The following is a 25,667-nucleotide window of genomic DNA, read 5'->3' as shown; positions in this document are numbered from 1 at the left end:
TTTTAGATTGCTTTGATTTTACTTTTTTGCAGATTTTTTTTTGTTTATGACCATCCATAAAAGCTGTCAAATTTTTTTCCCATATTTTTAACACTCCTATGTTACAATGTGTTGCGCTTCCCCATACTTCACTACCCTCTTGTCTCATACCACGCTTTATTTTAAAAACATGTGCTAGCAGTTCTGAAACAAAACACTCCACAGACACTGTTAGAGTTTTGATTCGAAAATTATGGTAAAATAGCTAACACCAGTCCATCCATACAATTAAAGGCAAACTTTACGGCTAAAAAACTTTTTATTTTTACAGTTTTGAAGCAGTTTAAAACTAGTATGGTTAAAAAACCATGAATAAAAAACTGTACAGATTTTAACCATTTACAACTAGCATGGTTTCAAAACCGTTAAAAAGACATTTAACTGGACATTGATGATATTTTAACTGCCTTATGGTGCTGCCATCTATGCGCAAATGAGGGTATCGTATTCAAACAGCATAGGGTCACAGTGTGAGCAAAGCACTGGAAATTCTTCATGCGCTGAAGGGAATGGAGGAAATATTGGGGTGTCAATGCTGGGATCCAAACCCCCATTCTGCTGACCATAAGAATGACTGATTAGTTTCTTCGGCTATAATGTGTACCCACCAGCAAGGTGCTAAGTGACTTCATTAGGTGGGTCTAATTCTTGCAATAAAATTCTGGCTTTTTAACCGTATTAGGTGAAACAGTTGATAAACGGTTTTTCCCACAGTTAGCAGTTTGAATGCCATCTTATTCATGGTTATTTGACTATTATTCGATAAAATAAAATAAAAATTAAATAAATTTTTATTTAACCATTTCTTACTAGAAGTTTCTAAAAGTGTAGATCACAATTCAAATTTTATTTAAGTATTGTATTACACCCTCTTGCCTTTTAAATTTTTGCAAATCTACGAAGAGCAATTTGAATACAAATATTATACCCCACTCTCAGCAGATAAATTTAATGGCGTTGCAAATCATTCAAATGATTTTTGGTTTCTGCTACTGATCAAGGAATTAAATTTTCTGTATGAAGTATGGATTATCAGTAAGGCTGATACCATTCATATGGAAATCGTTTTCCCCATTAATCTGTTACAATAAGCTAAAAGTTTTGATGCATAAAAGTTTCGATAATTTCTCCTAATATAGATATTATTTATAAGTACCACTGAGAGTTTATTTCGTAACGAATAATATAAAGTTTGCCTATATAATCTTGTTTATTTTAATCAAATTTAATTTTTCTAATCAACTATAAAATATTTATAGCAGTTAACTATGGCGCAAAATTTGGTTACCACCTTTTTCCTTGAAAATGGACTCCGTGTGCATTTACCAATAAAAATACTTTAGTTAGCCACTGGTCAATAGAAAATATTTTCTAATTTTATAGTAAGCAGTAGACAGAATATTTTAATTTGAGAGAAAATAAAATAAAATATATTTTTTATTAAGTTTTTTAATTACATAATAAATTATTTTACCTAAGTCAAGTAATTCAAAGAAATCCAACGAATTCAAATTCGCTACCAATCTTTAAAAATAAAACTGAAAAAAATATTTAAGCGATCTCACTCTATATAATAAGTTCCACTCCCTCATAAAAAAAAAAAAATTTTGGAAAAAAAAAACGGTATCAAAATAAATAGGTCAAAATTTTCTAATCAGTAATTCACTACAAGTATCTTTTTTAGTCTGCGCGTGCGTGTTATGAGTGCGACGTCCTTCTCTCCGATAGTAGCAAATATGAATTTCCTTTATGACGTCAGAAGCATGTCTCTCCACGTGACTACATAATACACATGGATGCACATTCATAAAAGGGTTAAAATGCATTGGAAAGTGTTATGATATAAGTTCAATAGATGAAAAACATATCCCTTATTCACCCCTTTGTTTACTCCTTCATGTTTTGGTAAAATTTTTGTTCGAATTTGAATACCTAATGGAATGTTTTGATTCTCTATGCACGTCCATGACAGTTCATTTTTATGATGCATTTCTATTAGATTATGATTGATTATGACAGCTTAAAATAGATATGTTTCAAATTCCGGCTGACAAAGTTGCCAAAATCTGAAACAGATTAAATCTTGCTAAACTCAGTATCTGTGACAGTAGATAATTTGTGTGTGTCACAATTTTTTCTTAAGCTTTTACAAAAAAATAAATAAATAAATAAATAATTTAGTTAAACTTTTTTTAACAGTCTTTGAAAATAGATTTCATGTTTCGAATAATAAAATTTAAATCGTGGCTTCGAACATTTCTATAAATAAGTAATTGAATTCTAAAATTAAATTTGTTCATGTTTTTTTTTCTTCATAAGTCCTCTGTTAATAGAAAAATTATTTGACTTTAAACTTTAACAATTTACGTTAAAAATTAGCATTAAAACTTTTTAAACTAAACAGTTATTTAAAAACAATTTTCTTTCATTAAGTAATAAATTAGTATTTTTGATAGTTTTTTGTTTTATTTTATTCATCACAGTGAGTTGTATTGAGCCTAGTTACCGAATTTTAAGTTTCAAGCATTCTTAGGACTTTTTCAAAACTATTATCATTGTTATAATAAGTTTGAAAACAATACTCCATGGATTGGAAAATACTGATCGATTCTGTCTTGAAGTACTTTAGTTTAATCAAAATATTATTAATATGCTTTTTTATTAATTATAATTACAGTTATTACAGAAGAAAATATTTTAAAATGCTACTAGTATATTTATTACAATTATTTTAAAACGCTTTAACTACTAAAATGTCTCAGAAGAAATTTTCTTTGCATCTTAAAACACTGAAATATTTCTTCTGACGCCATTAATATAACATTTCTGTTATATTTCTTAAATGTCAAATGTGTCTGAAATATTAAAAAACTGATTTTTTTTTTGTATAATTAAAATCGTACATATCGTCCATTACATAACAGAAACGTTTTTTAAAACATACATTAATCCTTTTTAATTTTATGATATCGTTTTTAAGGGGTTGTTTTAAACATATATCTGAGACAGAAATTAAATATTTTTTTATTTTGTGGATCAATTTATTTTAAAAGCAATGAGAGTCGTCTTAAGTAATTGTTTTGGGAAAGCTCCTTTTTTATCTTAACGATGAAATTACAAAACACTATATCCCGCTAATTTTTAAAATTACTTTTAACAAAAAAGAATATCATGTATGTGTTTAGAGTTTTAATCAACTTTGATTTGGTATTAAACAATCTTTCAAACTCTCTGGTGCATAAATTAATCTAATTTAATTTCGTAAAAGTTAAACTTTCGAAATTTATGTAAAGAATTCAACCAACCTTATCTACAAATTTCAGTAACTCGACTAATGAATGAAGTAAAGTATTGTTTATCTTTCATCAATCATTTATTAAAGAGAATACAGAATTTAAATAGTGTTAATTTTTAAAGAATTTCTCAGTAAAATTTCAAAATCAATTAAACGAAACTTGATTTTACTTTGTTTTCAACATTTAAGGGTAAAACAATAACAACTGATCTTAAAATCTTAAATTTTTTTCTCCTCAGAAATTTTAAAACATATATATGAATGCATTTTTTGTGCACTTTTAGTTTATTCCCGGCTTTCCAATAAAAAATATTTAAAATTTTTAATTATTTCTTTTTGGTATCGTTTTAAAAAAAAATTATCTGAGAAAATATTTACGAATTTCAATCTTCTATTTTTATTTAATTTTTCTTTTTTAAGGATAAAAAACGCAGTTTGGTTGTCACTACCAACTACCATTATTTTCCTCGTATCAAAATATGCAATCTCAGAAAAACTTGTTAAAAATTTAATGATGTATGAGTTTACTAAAGTGTTACATTGAATCATGTTCCTTTTGCGTTGAACTTAACATGATAAAAATTTTTTGGAACAAGCGTTGCATATATGGGGCCAAGTTGCACAATGTATGAATTAAATAAGATATTGCATTGTACCATATTTATATTTAAGTTGAACCATAATTCCCAGCCAATTTTATGAGCAAAGTTGCATAGATAATGCACAGTTGAGCAAACCGTTTATTATCCGAATAAAGTGTTACACTGAGCCATGTTCCCATTCACGTTGAACCATAACTTGCAATCAATTTTATGTGCAAGATACATATATGGTGCACAGTTGAACTAATCCGTATATGATCTCAATAAAATGTTGCATTGAACCATATTTCTTTCCAATTTAAACCATAACTTGTTGTCGATTTTATGCGCCAAGTTGCATACATGGTGCAAAGTTGACCAAACTATGTATGATCCTAATAAAAAAAGTGTTACATTGAGCCATGTTTTCGTTAAAGATAACATAGTGCGGTTTTTACGTTATGAGCCATAAGTGATTTTAATAAATTATTGCATTAACTCCTTCCATTCAAGTTGAACCATAGCGAGGTGCAATTTTCATGAGGCAAATTCCATATATTTTACTAAATTATACCATGTATGAAATTAACCAAGTGTTACAAAGAAATTTAGCTTTAGTATAGTGTGATGACATTTAACAAGGTTTCATTTTAATGGTAAACTGGTACAACTTTGCATCATATTAAGGTAGAAACAAACTTCCTTGGTATTGAGGTTGAACAGGTTTAGAATTTTTAAAAACCTGTTAAAGGATAAAAAGTTATTTTTTAATCCGAAGTTCATTTTTCGGAAAATATTCTTCGCACATATTATAAATATTTCAGTTGCATATGGATGTACATTATTGGTACCCAACCTCATACCTGGGAGAATCTAGGCACCCACAGTTAAATTTACTAGTTCTCACTGAAGTCCAACTTCGATAAAAATTATTTTACTTTTTAATGTAGTTCTACGTAAAAGACTAAATTCCAACTATAAATTCGCAATAAAAAATGTCTACCTGTTATTCTGTGCATACTCTACTCTCTTAAAATGAAAGAGTTATTTCCCCTACTCAAAAAAGAGTTAAATTTTTTTAACTCAACTTGAGTGAAATACATTCTTATTTGAGCGAAATTCTTGCTTTGCGTTTACTCAAACTTGAGTGGTATTTATTAAGTAATATTTGAGTGCTTTTAGATCAAACTTGAGTGATTTATTCATTATTTAATTGTGTGCGAGCTATAAGCTGGAATTTCTATCGTTTTATTTTAAAAAGCAAAGGATAATAAATCTAATAAAATTTTTATGTTCTGTGATCTAAATAGATTACGTCTTCGTTTTTATTTTGCGTTTAATTTTTTTTCTGGAGAATATGTCATTTAATATTTTGAATTAAGAAGAATTAAAACAATTTTAGTTCACAACGGTATTTCTGAAGAAGACGCTGTTTTACTTTTTAGTAAGTAGATATACCTTGTTGCTTTTATTTTGAAAATAATTTTATTTTGAATTTGTTATATACACATTACATTTAAATTAGCTGTTTTTCAGCGTTTTTCAATAAAATATTATTCATTTAAATTATTTGTCAAAAAAATTTATTAAAATTAAAAGTGTTAATTGTGAATGATTATGGAATATTAAAAAAATCTGATTCCATGCTAGAATCTTTGTCAAAGCATGTGGGAATATATTATATCTGATAAGAGTTTTAGAATTTTTTCAGATTTCATATTATTTAATGATTTTAACATTTTATTTCAATATAATAAATTTATATCCCTGTTTTAGTTTTTTGATGTATAATTTTGGTACAAAACATTTCTGGATAATTAATTTCATATCATTCCATACTTCTTTTATAAAAGATATTTACGAAATTATTGTTAATGCAGTCTTTAATTGCTGTTATTTAAATTGCTTTCTATTAATAAAGTTGACTGTCTTTAATTTATGAAAGTTCCAATATCCATTCATTCAAATCAGAATCTTCTGATGTTCAATGCATTTTATTATAAATATATCATTCAAAGAAAAAGTGTAAAGTATTATATTTAAAAAAATAATGCAGTATTTTGAATTTTTCTGTTTTTATCCTGTTTTTAGTTTTTATTTAATTGGAACTCAGAATTAATACTATCTTCGTACTTCATAAAGTATTTATCACATTATACAAACTATTTTTCCTTTGTTGCTAGCATAAAAGTTCTTACCCCTTTTCTTCAAGTTCAATTTTCGAGGCAAAATTGAAAATGCAGAATTAATATTTAATTAAAAGTACAATGCTAATTAAAGTATTTGAAAATGAAAATAAATTAAAAAATTTCAATAGTTATAGATTAATAGTAAAAAAATAGGAGCAGAATTAGAAATAATATTTATTATGAAATAAAGTTCAATTTGAATTTATATACCTACATCCCAGATGAAAATAAACTGTAGTTTTTCTACAGAACTGAAGTAATTTCGTAGTTTTTCTAGAGTTAACTGCAAATTTTCTGTAGTGCTATCTTAACTGTAAAAACACTGCAGTTATTTTGCAGCTAATGAGAAGTAATTTCTCAGTAATTTATTTCGAAAAAACTTTTAGCTATTGTCTACAAAATTACTGGAGTTTAAGTGAGGTCACTTTAAAATCATAAATTTAGAAAAAACTGAAACTTTAAATCCGTGGTCATTCTGCAGTAAATTTGAAATAATGATGCAGTCATTGTTTCAGAAGTATACTTTCTGATGAATCTGCAGAAAAACTGCAGTTACTTGGCATTGTTGTAAAATTGAAAGAGTTTGATGTCTTCAATCTTGTTTTCCTGGCTGGTTATATTAAATTTTTATAAATTTTTTTCTTTTTGATTATATATTAATTTCTTACAGTTAGGTATATATTGATAACGGAATATATTGATAATATATTGATAACGGAAATAACGTACACTATCTATATTCACAATAGTTAAAATTCATAAATCGCGCTGTCGTGCCACAGGTCCTTGGTTCGATCCTTCGGCCGGGCAAGGCCGACTCAGCCTTTCATCCCTTCAGTGGGTCGATAAAATGAGTACCAAGCATGCTTGGGAACTAACACTGGGGGTTCCGCGCTCGGCTGACCACCCGACCGGAACATATGCTCCTGCACCCCAGAGCCCAAGGTCAAGAAAACTGAGATGGGCACAGTCGGCCTTGGCCCTCTTAATGGGCTGCCGCGCCACTGAGTTAGTTTTTTAGTTTTAAAATTCATAAAATACATGCTTGATTTATTTGATGTAATTATTTATAATTCAGAAGCGATACAATTTAATTAGTTTAAAATATACCTAAAATTAGGTATTTAAATATTTCTGTATTTTAATAATTTTATTAAAAATGTCGTTTTTATTAATTTTTATTATTTATTTCTTTTTGACTTAAAACTATGTTTGAGCAAAGTTTATGGTAAAAGCAATATTAAAGTAAAGTCAAGTAGTTAATGTTAATTAGTTATTTCTTTTATTCGAATTCATACTAAGCTAGGATTATTGCAGAACAAAAATTATACTTATTTTTTTCTAATCGAAACAAATATATAGTTTGGATTTTAAACAAATTCATATTAAAAGAGTTTGCAAAATTAAGTTGGAAAAAGGGTGTTTAATCCAGATTTTTTAGCTTCAAACGTCTTCCTCAAAAATTTATTAATTTCACTTAGTTTCAGAAATTTGTCTTAAAAAAATTTATGCAATTTAAAACAATATTCCCAGGGGCCCCCATCAGGGGGGAAGGTGGGCGCACGATGCGCCCACTTAAATCTTGGGGGGGGGGGATTTTTACACTAAATAAAACGAATAGTTTGGGGGGGAATTTAGACGAGAGATTTTTTTTTAAGTACATAAATAAAAGAAGCAACATAGCACTATTTCGAACAAGTTAACATGGAAGGGGGAAGTTAGCAAAATTTTTTTTTGCTGGGGGATGAATGCGCCCAAGTGCTTGGGGGGGGGTACTGAATATGCCTTTTTTATTGCTTGAAAATAAAGCTTTATAAATTAAACGAATAAATTTGTTCGAAAAAAAATAACTCATAGTATTTTCAATTGAACCTAAATGAGCATAATATTTATAAAACTGCTTACTTTAAAAATTCGTTTAGAGCTCCTTATTTTTAAAAATTAAACTTAAAAGAAAAATGGAAACTTAAGGGAAAGAAAAAAAAACTCAAATCTTCAGTGATAAGGAATGTTTCATAAAAAAAAAACTCTGTAAGTAATAATGCATTTAATTGTTGTTTTACCGTATACAATCAAAACAATTGGATTACCATAAAATGCTGCTATTCACCTTCTTTGATTTAACAAATGAAAACTTTATCCTCGCCAACGAGACCCAGCTTATGAAAGTAATTAGTTCTTTGTAGCCGTCTTGACACAGGACTGTAGCCGAGGGGGTTAATCGGTCAATCTCACGACAGACAGGAAGCGAGTTCGAATCCTCAGGTTACACAGAGTCGATATGCTCACAGCGAAAACTTTCAAAAGTACGATACTATCTAATTCGATATTCAAGTTCAACAATCGTTAAGACAAAAAGAAAATTCCTATATAAGGCTTTCATTCAAAAGGAACTTTTTTTAAACAAAAACTATAGTATTTTCTATCGCTTACGATAGATGGCACCACTAAATACAAACATTTTGTATATTAATAATAAAAATTTTGACTGCAATTTACTGAAAATCGCTCAAATACGAGTTAAAATCACTCAAGTTTGAGTGAAAACGATCCACTCAGGTAATACTGAAAGTCACTCAAACTCGAGTGAAAATAACTCAAGTTTGAGGGAAATTATTTTCACTCAAATTGAGCTATTTCCATATAACTCTATCACTTGAGTGATTTTAACTCAAGATGAGAAGGCCGGTTTTTTCTAGATGAAAGAGTTAAATAGCACTCAAGTTGAGTTATTTTCACTCGTTCTTTTTAAGAGAGTAGAATGAGCTCTTACGTACAAAAAGTTTAGGGAAAGGTTTATACCATGAAGAACAAAATATAACACAAAAGTTTATTAAATCATGGTATTAAAAAAACATCAAAGCATTTGTGCTGGCAATTATGGTACAACTAGAAGTACAAAAAAATTTGAGAAGTGTATTAAAAGCATTATAAATGTATGCAATTTAAAAAATTTAAGGCTACAAATATGTGAATACAGTATAACAAATCAAAAGACTGCGTAAATAGAAGTTAAATTAGAAGTTTCTAAGTCTATTTCAGAATATTTTAAGCCTCTTACCAGATGCAGCACATTGATTCTCTAAATAATCTCTATTGCTTCCAGTGACTTCTCTAAATGCCTGAGGTTGAGATCTCCTGTCCTCTTTACTCATTTTGCATTGCCGCATAACTTCATCGTAGTCTGCAGATCGGCAGATGAAGTTAATTTCGGTCAAGCATAATCTCTCGCATTCTTCCTTTGTTTGAACATTTTGAACTTCTTTTTCAACGTAACCATTTAAGAAAGCGTCTTTTACTCTCTCAAAGGCCCACAGTCTATCACCACATAGGTTCTCGAATAAATTTCTCTGAACTGAAAATCATAAATTAAGAATTTTAAAATTTTTTCAAAAAAATTGAGTTAACCCATTTTTGGGCAGAAGTGAATAAACGCACCATTTCAATAAATATTTTTATTAACACTGTTACGCATGTCACCTGATTAAAAACTTTATTTGCATCAAAAATATATAAATAAGTGATACCAGTCGACTTGTTTCAAATGCTTAAAAAACAAGCTTCCATTTTCAAGACCTGCCAAACGTCAAGAAAGAGAAACAAAAGTGATGTAAAAAAATAAAACGAAAAATGGAAAAGTGAAGGGGAGAAACAAAACTAGAAAAATCACAGTCGCCCATAGAGAAAACGATGTAAAACAGAGCAAGAAGAACCACAGTGCCCGAGAGAGGTAAATCAGGGTAAAATGCATTTAAACTTGCTATGTAGAGGGGGTGAGGAACTAATATCGTTTGCAAAAGAATCGGCATTAAATTAATGAAAGAAGATTTAAGATGAGCTGATGTGACTGGGGTGAAAATAATTTTGGAATAGTAGAATTCGGCACTCATGTCTGACAACTCTTGAAAATGGGGGCCTGTTTTTGAGCCCTTGTTGACTGTTATTTCCTATTTATATATTTTTGAAACGAATTAAGTTTTTTATCAGGTAAAATCTTACCTGATAAAGAATTTAATTAACGAAAATATTAGTAATTCAATTGGAGTAAACACTTTCTGCTGAGAATTTTTAAACCTATTCTAGATTTTTTAACTTGCAACGGTTATTAGCAATTTCAACTTCTTGAAAACGTACATTTATTGCATTTAAGATTAATCATGTTTTATGATGGATGAAAGTTTAAAGATCTGTAAATTAAAAAAAATTAAGCAAATTTCATAAAAACTAGTGTTTAACTAAAGGGTGTGTCCATTGATTCAACCAATGGTGCGTAGACACACCATATTATTTTTTAAATAAAATATTATTTTTCATGCATGAAACTTTTCCTGTGTCCCAATGAATGTAATCTAAGCATACTTCAGTGAAAATAACACCACATTTTATAAAATTGCTATGCTTTGCCTAAAATGGGTTAATACCGGCTGTTATTTTCCAGGATTGATTTAATAGCTCCTGAAAAGTATTCTATGAATTGCTCAACCATTTAATATATTTCGAATTAACCTCCGCTTGATGTGATTGGCTTCTGTATTCAGCTGTGAAAGCTTTGAAAACAACTTGTTAAGTCCTCGTTTGGAAAACTCTTCAACTCTGATGTTATTGATACATTTCTCTTGGCCTCAACGTCTTAAAGGATATCTTTAATCCTTTGACGGAGGTAGGACACCGGTGTCCTCACGTGTTGTTTTTCTTACCCCCTAACTGTTCCGCAGATCGTAAAGATACGGTTTACAGTAGAACACCGTAGTCAAGCATCATTGGCTGCGGTCGGAAAGTGTATGGGAGAACATTTTAATCAACCTGCGGAAGGGCCAAGGGTGCGCGGTATCGGTCCTCATTAAACTGTTTTAAGGCAAAGTGCTCGGCTTAGCGAGCAGGTCATTGGGCTACGAGCAAAGGAGCAAGCGAAGGAGCCATTCCCTCTTCGAAATTGTGATGGGATGTCTAAGGACCATCTTCAGGGATGTTTCCCAGACCATCGCCGATAGCCTAATGTACCGTGCTGACTCAGGGGATAGAGTTCTCCCCTCCTTATGGAGTCCCCCTGGTTCGAATCCCTGCGATGACTGACCGATACGAATTCCACACATGGCTCGGACCGACCGCAATGCTGATGTCAAATATCCTCAGTAGTAGCCGGATTATTGGTTAGAGACCCTCGCCGTTAGGCTAAGCATAGGAGGTTTTCGTGATTTTTCTTTCCATGCAAAGCAAACACAGGTTCCTTAAAAAGGTCCCCCACGAAAGCAAATTTATCCCGATACTTGATCCGGGAGTTCCCTTGTTTTCTAGATTTGATTCTAAATTTCAAGGTTACAGAGTTGAGCATTGGTAGTCGTAAACTCAAAATTGAGTTGGCTGTTTAGTAACTGCTATAAAATAAATACATTGGTAAATTTTTATGACGCTCGAAACGGATAAATACCGCAAAAACATTTTAGTTTTACTTTGGAATAAATAAATAATTGTTCGAAAATATACACAAAAGGGAGCACAATCTGGATCAAAATGAATAAGAATGTTGACTAAAATTTATCAAAAATTGAAAATTAAGTTCATGACAATATTTACCTCCATGAAAACATGTCTTTTCGAAGAAGTTGTTATTTAACCTAATTTCTAAAGCTTCTCTTCTTCCGATTGAATTGACATTGTAGGAACTGCATCTGAATCCAGCGTAATCCAGAGAAAAGGAAAGGCATTGGGACTGTTGTTTGCATAAATTTATACAATCACGCGTCAGAGCCTGATCGTTTTGTTGTAAAAGAACTGTTGTTCCAACGGATGGACCAAATGCTGTACCTGTTGTTTTTTCGAATGATTCGATTCCACCAAAACAGTTTTGAGCTATAATGAACATAAATGGTCAATAAATTTGCAAATCCAACATTAAAAATCTATACGTTGAAATATTTACAATTTCTGGTATGTAAAAGTAATATCAATTAAACTATTTTTTACTGTATAAACAATTTTATTCTACATCGCGTATTATAAGTATCATAATTTAAACATCGGATACATATTGTAACACCTTAATTTCATCTGTAACAAACAATTTTATTTATCATAGTTAAAAACGATTAATAAAAATAGCTGATAATAATTTAATTTGCTTATAATCAATAGTATTAAACATTAAACTTGTTTGCTGTCTGAATTTATCCGAAAATGATTTAATAATTGCAGAAGATGATATTGGAACTTGGATCAATAACATATTACTTTTCATATGCATTACAATATGTATCTTAATACATATTGAATGTAATGATAATGGTGGAAAACAATTTTATGTAATCATAGTTGAAATAGTTATTGAAAATAGATAATTATAATTAGTTCACTCGTTATCAATGATATTAAAAATTACTCTTGTTTATTCTTGCCTTTAAGAAAATATTTTTTACTGCATAAACTTCTCTAATGATTTAATAATCACAAATGCCACAGTTGGTTTTCGAACCTAGATCAAATTGACTTTTAAAAAAATTATTTATGTGGAGAATACCGGGCAGTGGAACTATTTTTCTTTTTTTTTCTTTTTCAAGTTCGGAATAAATTTTTAATTAAATTTAACTTATGTCGTTAATTTTCGAAAGAGTTAGTTAAGAACTTAAAACGAAAGTTTTAAGTATCCAAGATGGCGATGTGAAAGCTGGTATTTTAAAAAGTTATAAACACTATTAAATTGCCGATCCAATAGTAAGTATCATATTACTTTTCATATGTATTGCAATATCTACTGTAATACATATTGAGCGTAATGATAAATGTAGCAAATAATTTTATGTAATCATAGTTAAAATAGTTATTAAGAATACATGATTATAATTATTTACTCGTTATAAATGTTATTAAAAAATTATTCTTGTTTTAAAAACAAATCTTTTTTTGCTGATAAACTTTTCCTACTAGTGATTTAAAAATCACAAATGCCACAGATGGTATTCGAAACTGGATTAATTTTATGAAACTATTGTTAAATATATTCATTCCACAAGTAATAAAGACTAAACGTATTTTAAAAGTCAGTTGTTTAAATGTTTTATTATTATTATTATTATTATTATTATTATTATTATTATTATTATTATTGGGACTGCAATCACCAATAGCACTTAATCCGTCGAAATTGTAAAGTTAACGTTGCAAAGTTAACATTAAAACGTTTTCATTTTTTTAACATTTTAACAGCTGTTTGTATTTAGCAGCTGTCAGTATTGTTTCACATTTTCTTTCATTGTACGAATACATCAATAATCTTTTTAATAAAATAAGATTAAAAAAAACTAATTAAAATCAAAAAAATGAAAATTGATTATGATTATGTAAAACCTTTAATTATGCATACTTAAAAGCTTTAAAACATTAGTTAAAATAGTAAGCCATAAAACTCAATGTTTACTTTATCTTTTCTTTCAAATTTTACCGCATTTTTTTTTTCAACTTAAAGTAAGTTTTGATATTAAAACAACGAAAAATGCAATTTATCTTAATTAGCTTTAAAACATTATCGAAAAACCCTAAAGTAATATAAATTGTTATATTATAATACCCATTAAGTCTAATACCTTTCGATATTGAAACACTTTATATTTTCTTTCTTTAAACATTCATTCTTCCATATAAGAACACGTTTTTTTCTCTTGAATTTTTGGCATTTACCCAAAAAGGAAAGAGCGATAAAACTGGATTAAGCCAAATCTTTTTATTTGGCATAAAAGCCCTCCTCTTTCCTTAAAACGAAGAATGAAAATGCAATAAATGAACGACGATAAAAAGAATTTTACTGTAATGAAGAATATTATTGAAGTCAATTCTGCCTGGAATTTTTAGTCTACATTAGTATAGGAATATTCATTTTCGTTGTTAAGTATATTGACTTGCAAATAAGGCTAATTATATTGAGTTAGTAATTTCGAAATTTGAATGGGCATTTAAAAATAACTATAATTTTAGAAGTGTACCTATCTTATTTCATTTATGTTTAGTTAACTTTTTTAGCTTTTCTCGTTTAAGCAAAGCACTTTTAAGGCATTTGCATTATTGTTAGAAAATATTTAATAAACAAAAGAAATCGATATTGGGAATATTTAAATAAAATAGTAATGTATTATAAAAGTTTGTATGTTTTATTGGAATGCGTAAATGGTATGTGTTTTATTTCGAACCGAAATAACTTACAGTGATTTTTGACCTGATATTTTGTTATATACGCTTCATTTTATTTATTCAAAAATGGTTTTATGAAGTTTACAGTATACGAAAAAAAGTCTGGTAAAACTACCATTCTGTAAAGTAATAACCTTTCTTTACAACAAAATTATAAACAACAGAAAAACATAATTTTGTTTAATGAAATCAAAATATACGGTCTTTAAATGATTCATTTGGTAATTTTTCTGTTTATATCGTAACGGCTTGCTGGAAATTCTGATCTTCAAAATGATAGCTCTCATAACCACTCATTCAGTAAAAAATACAGAACTGAAAAGTTACATCCTCTAAGGTATCGTGATAAAAATTTACCAAATTTTTATCACATATTATAAATCCATACTTTATAGATAATTTTACCAAAGCACTTCGATAAAAATTGCCGAGAATTTCGGTGTTTTCAATTAACTGGAAACACAATAAATTTCACCATATTCTGATAGTTTTTACCCTACTTTTTTCTCATTGTATTACGTTTCTATTTCTGCACTTATGCTTTTAAATTATTTTAAGCATATTTCAATTAGCTATTAAAACAAATGGGATGAAACAAATTGCATTTAAATGCTAATTCAGCTGAAATGTACCAAAATTCTTCAATTTAATTTCCTTTCCAGAGTAAAGCAACTGTTTTAAGAAATAATTATGAGCCAATAATTCGTAAAAGGGAAATTTTTGCTTATTAAATATTGAGATAGACAAAAATATGAATATAAAATGGTTTATTCAAAAGTTAAGAATCTAATTAATTAGCTAGCCAAAACTAATAAATCCCGAAACTATTTCATCACTCGCCAATCGAGTTGATTTTTATACACAAACAAACTGCTGGGCTAAAAAGTAATTTATGAATACAATTCAAGCTGTCGATAAAGAAACAAAATTTTATTCAAGTAATCTAAGCAATATAATTGTATTTTTACTTTTTGTGCATTTCAGATATCTCGAAAGTTTTTTAGGCAAATTTTAAACATATTTTTACACAAAGTAAACATATTTTTACACAAAACTCCACCCAAAAATTGCTTTTTTGTAAATTTTTATTATATTTATTATTTTATTTGTAAATCATCGAAAACAAAATTATACGTATGGCATACAATTTTTTAAATTATTTTGAATAATTTAATTTTATATGACAAAATAGAAAGTTTGAATTAAATAAATGGTATAGTTCCTGAGAAATCAAATTTTAAAAATACGAGTTTTTTAAAAGAATTAAAAGGATTCCTTGAATGGGTGAAAGATTGTTTTCATTTTTCTAAAAATTGTACTTTCATTCATGATTTTGTTGTTTCATTATTTTCGTTGAGAAGCAAAAAAAATTCGAATTAAGAATTAATAAATTAGGAATTCAAAATGAATTAAATTTTTTAGAAACATTTTCTAAGAAGCATAAAATTTAAGAGGTTATTTCAACGGAGAGGTTATTTTTCGGATCAAACTGAAATAAAAATATACTAAGTTTACATTTCAAGTTATTTTAATCTACAGATTTTAAATATTTTATTGTACACTGAGGAATTGGTCAAAAAATAAAAAAGTTCATTTTTCTATCATTATTTAAGAATAAGATTATTAATTCACTTTTGAAATCAACAAGTGATAAGAATTATAATTGAACTTTTTAAACTTAAAAATTACTGTAAATATTGAAATAATTCAAATTTCATACCATTGAATACCTAACGAAAATTCGAAGAAACTGAAATTTAATATACGTTAATTTATATTAAGCTCGCAACAAGTTTTATTAAATTCATAATCTTGAAATATGTAATAATCGTAATCAAAATTTTTAATCAAATTCAAATAATTTTATATATAATATTCCATTTTCATGAAGCAAATATTTCTTATTCAAATATAGCTTTTTGCAGTAATAGTTATACATATAGTTAAACATTATTTGAAAAATATTTTTTGTTTAAATGCAAACAGTTTTAAATTGGTGGAACTTTGAATAAATACTGATATTTGCATTTGTTTAAATGAAATTCTTGGCCACGATTTGTTTAGTTTTGTTACATAAGCAAATTAGTTTATTACTTAAACTATTATTCTAATTTAAACCTAGTGTACAAAATTATATTTAATTTTTTTTATTGAATTTATTAGAACTTCAGGACTTATTGTTATTTTTTTATGATTCATCTCATTTATTTTTCTTCAGAATTCTGTGTAACGTTTATTAACAATGATTGAATATTATTATATACTTAATTTGAAACTTATTTTATTGACTCAGAAAATTAAAGTTAACAGCTGTTAATTTCTACGGCTTGTACCCTTTTTTAAGGAAAAATATCAATACCCGTAATTTCAGCAAAATTAGTAGAATTGAACGTTAGTTTATACGGTTCATATACAAAGATTCTTAACTCGATTTAAACGTGTACATTTTTTTCCATGATAGTAACAGCGTCAGGCTCAACAGACTAAACAACATACGAAGGTTCAAAGGAACACGAAAGTGCCGAGTTCGAAATTAGCTGTCATCAAAGAACATCTCTCTCACACACTCTCTACGTTTGTGAACAAGCAACTTTCTCCATCCTCGACAGACAGCAGCTTTTACGGTTTGCTGTAATTCAACAAACAAATCTCTTGAATCTCAAATGACACCAAGACCATATTTGTAGATAAATTCTACCAGGCATTAATTTACGGTCAGCTATTTTATGAGGAAAAATTTACGGGCAGATTTGTATTTTTATGAACGTGATAGCTCTTTAAGGGCATAAATTTATTTCTACTGCTAATAACCTTTATTTGTTGGTCACTAACCGTCATATAGGGAAGAAATTTGTAAGAGTCCAATACTAAGAATTAATACTATATTCTAAGAGTATTTGTGTATTAGAATTAAAAGCTTTCTTACCTTTGCATAGTTTTACTAACAAAAATAATATCACAAGTATTCCTAATAAACATGTAGAATTCATCCTAAATCTGAAAAAATAAAATTTTAATTAACAAACATTTTAATAACAAACAAATAATAATTTTCATAATAAACAATAAAAAAAAAATTTTAAAAATCATATAACAGTGTTGAATGATTGGATACCGACTCCTTTTTAAAAATATATGGAATGTTTATAAAGCTTCTGTAAGCATAAACCATAAATTCTTTCATTTCAAGTCTTTTTTAAATACAACAAGAAATTTATACTTAAAGCGTGAAATTATCAGTCATATTAGGTATCATAATACATTCAGTACATTATAATATGCAGTACAACACTGCGTTAAAAACTCTAGTGTTTAAATGATGTTTACTAGATAATGTAAATGAGGAAAACATATGTTCCTATTTCTTTCGTTATTTTCATTTTTTTCTTCTTTTTTTTCCTCATTTGCCAAACTAAATTACTCTTTTGTAATTAACAATTTCGTTTTGAAAAAAATATTTATTATTGTAAAAACAATTGTTACTAGTTTTTACCTTATAAATCCGAGTATTAATTCCCAAAACTGATTCGTTTTCTCAGTTTTAATACTCAACAAAGTATATTATGCTTCTACAAAAGTCGTGATTTGTTTATTGTTTATTATTTACTTAAAAATCGTAAATGTACCTGTCTTTAAATTTTAAATAAATCTTTTGATACATATTTTCAATATTAAAATTCATAAATTAACATAAACAATATCCTTATCGTAATTAACCTACATTCAATTAATTTTTTTTAATTACACATTAAACGCATATCTGTTTTAAATGTTTATTCCTAGAAAAATAAAATTCACACAAATTTTATCTTAAAATATAGGGAAGACAGTTAATGAAAAGCAAGATTTAAAAGTCTGTCTCGGTTTTATAAATATATTACACTTTAAACATATTTCGCGGATTATATGAATTATTAAAACAAGTTTGCTCCAGTAATCCATTTAATCCAAGCAAATTACATGGTAACAAATATTTGAGGAGACTTATCAATACGGTACTAAGCAAACGTGACAATGTGGTGGAAGTTAGCAACCAGAAATTCTAACTATACTTAATTGCCAAATTATGTAATAATAAGATATAAGATGATATCCCTGCTATTCATTGCGTTAGTCGTGTAATTTGTGTATGTATGGGGTTTTTTGGATTAAAATACAGTGGTGCTCAAAGTTAAGGGAATATTTATGTTTGATCGATTGTCTCTTAAAATGGCTGGATCGATTTTAATAAAATTTGGCTTAAAACTGAGTAAATATAATATAGAAATAATAACCATTCATTATAAGAAATTTATCGGGGAAAACGGTTAAATAACAAATTATTGAATTGTTATTTCACCATATTTAAATAAAACAGTCAAATAGCCATAATTATGATGGTATTTAAACTATTAACTGTAATAAGCTGTAATAAAAACTGTTTCTTAACTGCTTTCACTTAACATGGTAAAACAACCAGAATTTTATCGCTTCCACTAATCTAACCAAATGAAGACTAAGTTCTCTGCAAGTAGGTACAAGTTATAGCCAAGAGGGCTAATCTGTAAATCTCATGACTGTTAGAACGGGGGTTCGAATCCCAACATTGACACCACAATATTTCTGCCATTTCCTTCAAAACTTGAAGAGTTTCCAGTGTCGTGCACTCTGCTATTTGCGACCCTTGACTATTAGAATATGATACTCTAATTCACGCATGTATGGCAGCACCATAAAGCTGCTTAACACAAAAAGTATAGTATGCCCCATCCCTTACGATAGGTGAAACATCCAGGTAAACTTTTTCAGGGACATTTCGTGGTTCATTTGATGAAACACAACTCAACTACAAACTAACTCCAATGCCTAGTACCTAAAGAAAAGTCTCATTCCTATGTTCAATTAATTTTCTTTTTTACCATTTTGAAACCATGCTAGTTGCAAATGGTTATAAAAAACATATAGTTTTTTATTCATGGTTTTTTAATAATATTAGTTGAAAACGACTTCAAAAACGTAAAGGTAAAAAATGTTCTTTACCGTAAACTTTATGCTTAATTGGATAGACAGACTGCTGCCAGTTATTTTACAGTAATTTTAGAATTAAAATTCTAACAGAGTTCAACAGTTATAATACACACGCATGATCGCACGTGACACTAATTAGATTCTGATTGTGTGCAATAATGTTTAAAGAAATGAATAAAAAATTGTTAGATAGAGTTTATGACCCCATCCTGCTATTTATGCCGAACTTGAAAAGCGTGATGTAATGCTAGAAATAAAGCAGTTCATATGGCAGTTTAGCTGAAGCATTTTTCTACTGATTGCCTAATTCGGCACCCTTCAGATGCATTTTGCTCAAATATGAATAAATGTTGTTTCAGTTTTAAATCCGTGATGTTTTCAAATTCGACTTATTTTTTTCGCAGCTATGTTGGCACATTTTTGCTCAATTATGAGAAACCCTTTTTTCACAGTGCTCTTCACTGACTGCATGTCCATCAAAAACTTTTCATTAGAGACACCAACAAAATAACATGCGTTGTGATGCTTTCATTCCATCCTTAAATTTCAGGATTTCATCTTTCTTCAATTGTAAATTATCATTACACTAAATGGCATTTTTAATTTCTATCTCCACCTCCATTTCCAGCTCACACACTTTACCAACCATAAAGAAGGATACGTCAATATTATATTTATATTTAATTTCTCCTTTTTTTTCAGAGAGATCAGAAAGTTATTTCCTCCAATTTTCAATTTTGCTAAATCAAGATAACTATTTTTAAGATAATATTATTGCATTGTGTTACATCTAGAGGTAGAAAAAAATGCTTGTTAATCAATGCTAAATGCATCCGTATTCATTCTATTCGTATATATTCCACGTAAATTGGATTTAAGTAAACCATTTCACCATGTTCTGAAATGACGTAGTCATTACACTATTTTAAAATTCTATATTTTATAGTTACGACTTAGTGTAGACTTTTCACGTTTATATAAAGCAAAACACGATAACAGTTTTTAAAATTAATTAACCTTAACTTATCTAATTACTGTGAAATCATAACCTATACACAAACTCATTTCCAGTTATAACTGCGCTTTGTAATTTGAAGGAGCAATGTAATAAGAAAATCACACATTTTCCAAAGGTGATATTTTTATTTCAAACTATTCTTCAATATCATTTTCAGACAGGTAATTTACAATTTCATTGAATTTTCAATAAATAACATCACATATTACAATAATATTATTTTACTTACGCTGAAATGGAGGTGTTTTTTTTTTTTTTCAAAAATCTTTCTAATAAACCTGTTTTAAACAATTTGAAAAAATACCTTATTATATTGCCCCAAACCTTTCAATTATAAAACATCATAAAATTTGTGGTTTTTGGAAAATCAATATTTTGTCTCGTTATCGAAAATGCGTTACATATAAGGATGCGTTTGCTTATTTTTTAACTTTTTTATTTAAAAATAATTTTATATTATCAATATTTTATCTTATTAATATCAGAAATGCATTAAATTTAAGGATGTGTTTGCTTGTTTTATTAACTTTTTGATTAGAAAATAAATTTAGATTATAAACTGAACTCGACAGAAAAATTTATATCAATAAATAATAAAAAGTGGGCAAAAAACAATTTTCAATTATTACTCGGTATTAAACTAAATTTGATTAATTCATTTCCCTTCTGGCATTATCTCATCTCGATGAAGAAAAAAAGTATATTTAATTATTTCGCAACCTAAAATCGTGCCAAAAAAATGATTTCAGAAAATGAGAAAAGAGAAATTTGAAAGGGCTTTTCATATGGTTATTACTTCATTTTGAAACAAAATATGGCTTCATTCATTTCATAATAAAAGAACACACCTTCTCGTATTATTCGCAATTATGTTATTCTTATCAAAGTGATAAGTTTTCGAGGATAATTTGATGACTTCATTTGACGTATGTTTCTGATTCCGGTTGCTTTTTACACCCACGAAAAAAAAGTCTTTTATTTATGACAGATAGAAAAAAAAAGATCCCAATCGATCCTTTTATTCCATTTCTTTTTATGACGTCCCTCATAAAAGTGGCCAGAGAAACGCCCACGCACATACTAGAATTTTGAATGTCTTGTCATAAAAACCAAAAAGCCCACATTCCGCTGATGCCAAATAAAACAAGCCAATGTAACAGACAAAACAGACCGGCCTTGCAGCAAATTGAAACAACTTATCGAATGGCGCCATTGTTTCTAGATGACATTGAGCTTCTAAAATGGAATGAAAAAAAAAGCAATCTATTTACAAATAAAAGATAACACATGCGCGAGGTGTCGATAGAGTTATCGGAGGTCACAACTGTACTCAACGGGATATCGAACAAGTTGATGGTAAATTGACCCATTGGTGTCAAACGTTTTGGTCCTGGTTCAGCGATTCCATTTTCGTTTTGAGTAGTTACATTATGCAATATCCTTCCCCAAAATTTGGGCAATCATCTCCTGGAAATTAAGTTCTCAATTAATGATTCCGTTCCATCCCCCCAATTGGAACGTTTTGTGCTACCACCTTTACATATTTTTCGAAATGAGTTCACGTGAGAGATCGAAGGGTTACGGGTACAGGGCTATGCTTCAAAATCGTTTGGTTTTTTCAGGGTTATCAAAAAATTTGAGTATCAATGGTGGATTTTATATCATTTTTTGTCTCTCGTATTTGTTGACTTATATTCAAATCAAGAAGTGTTAAAGTAGTATAATTAAGATATTTAACTCACTGTAAGTTTCTATTATAATTTGAAAAGAAACAATTATTATTGTTATTTCATAGGATTCTTAAGCAATTTATCTTCAACAAAAATTTATCAAATTTCTATCAGTACGAATCTAAATATTCCGTATATGTCCAAACAAGTCATCAGATATTGCAGTTATTTTAAAAAATCTATTTGATACGAAAATTTTTCAACAATGTATCTTTTCAGAATTGCCAATTTTTTTAATAACTCTAAGCTATATCGACTTGCTCTAAGTTACTATTTTTATTTCATAGCATTCTTCGACAATTTATCTTTAAAACAAATTACCAAATTTCCGGCAATACAAATCTAAATATTCAATTAATACACCTACAAAACATCAGATACAGTAGCTATCTGAAAAAATCTATATATATTATAGCTGCATTTTTCAACGATTTATCATGATTAGAATCACATCACCAAATTTTTTGACAGCTTTAGAATATTTTCATAAAATATATATAGTTTTGTTTAATGGCATTCTTAAACGATTTATCTTCAGCAAAAAATTACCAAATTTCGTACAATTCAAAGGTAATTGTATTTTGAAATAAAATGAATTCTGTATTCATTACATATTTCTAATTCATTTTCAAGCTAAAAAAAGAATAATAAAGGAATAAAAAATTAACCTTAAGATTATAATATTTTTTAAATGCACATCATAAGTTTAATATTACCAAATGAAATGTATTTTTAATTACAAAATATTTCTTTTTTAGAACGAAGGAATTTTTCAAAGTTAAATCATATTTATAAAATAATATTTTAAAATAAAATCTGGATTATGATAGAATAACTCCTTTACTTGCTTTTACAAAAAAAATGTGACTTGCAGTTTTTTTCTTTGAAGATTACGGATCAAGCTATTTTAAGTATCGCAGAAAGTTATTTTTATTACTGAAAATATATCTTGAGAAATTTAAAATTTGTTAACAGTTTTTAAAAACTTTTCAGAATAAAACTTGAAAAAGAGAATTTTTATGAATTTAAACTGCAGGCAGATTTAAAATAAATTAAGGGAGAATAAAAACGAAATTATTTTTGAAATTATCAAGAGAATCCTATTGAGTTCATTATACATTAAAACCATTTTTTTTTAACTTTTGTAATGCAAACATTTTATTTTTATTTAGAATTATTTAGAATTTTTCTACATCTCTTTTGGAATTTCTGTCGAAGTTTTGCAGTTTCTTATCGGGATATTATATTTAATTGCATTTGGTTAGGTTATGAAAACAGGGTGGCTCTGAAAGATATACGTTATTTAGTGCACGAAGAAAAAATTCAGGTAAAATTTTCTGTACTGTGTGGTAATGACTTTTTTAGTAAAATGTACTATAAGTCTGGTTAATAAAACCAAAATATACAATATTTAAACTATTCCTTTGATATTTTTTCCATTCTTATGGTAACAGTTAACGAGAAATCCTGGTATTCCTAATTTCAGTTCTTTTTCACACACTTCCTAAAAAAAAGTTCACAGTTGCAGTCATAATTATTACACATTTAGTAAAAAATAGAAAACTGAAAAGTCAATTTCGTCAAAAATATTAATATTTATGTCCTGCTCTATGGTATTATAATAAAATTACTAAACTTTACCATTTACCAAATTTTATCACACATTATAAAACCATTTTTTATTGTTAATTTTACCCAATTCCTTACCAAAGCTCTTCGGTAAAAAATACCGAGCATTTTGGTATTCCCAGAGAGCCAGCTAACACGCTAAATGTTAACTATATTCTAGTAGTACAACACTTTTCACAGTGTGATCTCGCGTCTTAATACACATGCAGTTACTATACAGCCAACCAGTCTATAAAATTGTTCTTTTAAACTTGATCTGTTTAAGCTTCTGTCCAGTGCGTATATAATAAGCTTAGTACCTTTAGTTCTAATGCTCAGATTTAAACTTACAAACATATAAGGTACTCGAAGTATCCCTCACAGAGCAGGCTGAACAGATAAATTTTTACAGATAAATTTATCTGTAAAAACTATATTACAGTTTATCGATAGATAAGTATTTAGGTAAGGAAATAAAATGGAAAATTTGTTTTGCCTCTTTCAAGGAAAAAAAATCAGTGATAAATTATCAAATTTGCAATTTTTACCTTGAATATGTGCCCACGTTCTATTCGTCTCGCCTGCGAAGAGTCGCAGTTTCGCTGTAATTAATAGCAATTTAGATGTGAGCATTTTCGGCTGTATAAAGTTACTTTAAAATTTAAGACTCTATTCTCCTTTTAACGTGGCTTAGCATTTAGCGCCCTCCACTCCCAATTAGGTACCCAAGGTTCGAATCCCAGAGATAACTGGTCGGTACAAATTCCGCATCCGGCTCAACCAGATCATAGTGCTCACGAAAATATCCTCAGTGATAGACGGATCTTGGGTTTTAATCCCCTTGCCATCAGGTTAGGAAAGCTTTCGCAGTTTTCTTCTCCATGTAACGCAAATGCGGGTCAGTTCCATCAAAATGTTTTCCTCGAAGGCAAATTTCTCACGACACTTGATCCGGGAGTTCCCTTGTCTTCTGGACAAGGTTCAAAATTACAAGTCTACGGTATTGAACATTGGTGGACATAAACTAAAAATTGGTTCCGCTGTTTAACGTTGGTTATAAAACGAAAAAATAAAAACTTAAATTGAAAGGCTAAATTTGGAAATTAGAATGCCATGAAATCATTGTTGTTTTGAGCAATAAACTTCATATGTCTGCATCTTATAAGCATTTTTTAAACATAATTTTATATATATATATATATATATATATATATATATATATATATATATATATATATATATATATATATATATATATATTTAAAGACGTTATCCTACGATCCACGACCTCTTATGTCGTGGAATATATCTTATGTCAAGAATACAAATGTGAGAAAAAAAGAAATGTTAATTCGGAGAATGTACGTTTTCGTATCTGATTTCTTAATTTCTAATTAACGTTTATAATTAGAATATAGGAAATTAGAATAACGTTAGTATTTAGAATATATAAGACTAGTTTAATAAACTATTAAAATACATTTAAATCCAAACATAAAATCAGATATTATAAGTGCATTATTTTTTTTTTTTTACACATAATTACACTAGCACGAATTAACCTACCTTTATCAAAAATTCTTAAATATCTCCTTTGTACTTATTCTCAATTTTAATTAATACATCCATGAAATTAAAAGATTCTTATAAATGATCATATTAATGAAAGAAAATTAATGTGCGGAATTAAATTTACTTTTAAGATTATAAATTTAAAGGATCATAGCTAAAATTTAAACACGTGATTTGTTAAAAAATTAATAAACATAATCCCAGGAGCCATTCATATATTAATTTTTCTTTATTAAAATTTTCTCAAAGAAAGACTAATTAATTTTCATACTTTTTCCCTCATTTATGAAAAACCATCTTATTGCTTTTGATATTCAATCAGGGAATTATGTCTAATTAATTAAAATCAAAAAATCTTTTAAAGGAAAAGATTTTATTTAATCATTATTAAGTACTATCGTAAGAGATAATTTACTTTTTCCTCTTTATAATTCGTATAATTTTCTCTTT

General features: G+C 28.1%; 1 protein-coding gene across 1 annotated transcript in view; it reads right to left on the bottom strand.

Moving 5' to 3' along the window:
- The window catches only part of LOC107443837 (uncharacterized), a 138,033-nt gene that overhangs the window by 72,939 nt on the left and 39,427 nt on the right, over positions 1-25,667 (bottom strand). The window contains exons 2-4 of the mRNA XM_071179091.2: positions 17,209-17,279; positions 11,679-11,954; positions 9,166-9,459 (exon numbers count right to left, since the gene is read on the bottom strand). Coding sequence (XP_071035192.2) covers positions 9,166-9,459; positions 11,679-11,954; positions 17,209-17,272 — 634 coding nt within the window. The 5' untranslated portion in view covers positions 17,273-17,279. The remainder of the gene's footprint in view (positions 1-9,165; positions 9,460-11,678; positions 11,955-17,208; positions 17,280-25,667) is intronic.

The sequence above is a fragment of the Parasteatoda tepidariorum genome, chromosome 6 (genome assembly GCF_982258835.1).
Source record: "Parasteatoda tepidariorum strain Cologne lab strain chromosome 6, Ptep-v5.0, whole genome shotgun sequence".
NCBI lineage: Eukaryota > Metazoa > Arthropoda > Arachnida > Araneae > Theridiidae > Parasteatoda > Parasteatoda tepidariorum.
The sequence above is the reverse complement of the archived record's forward strand: the minus strand, read 5'-3'. Positions and strand labels throughout refer to the sequence as shown.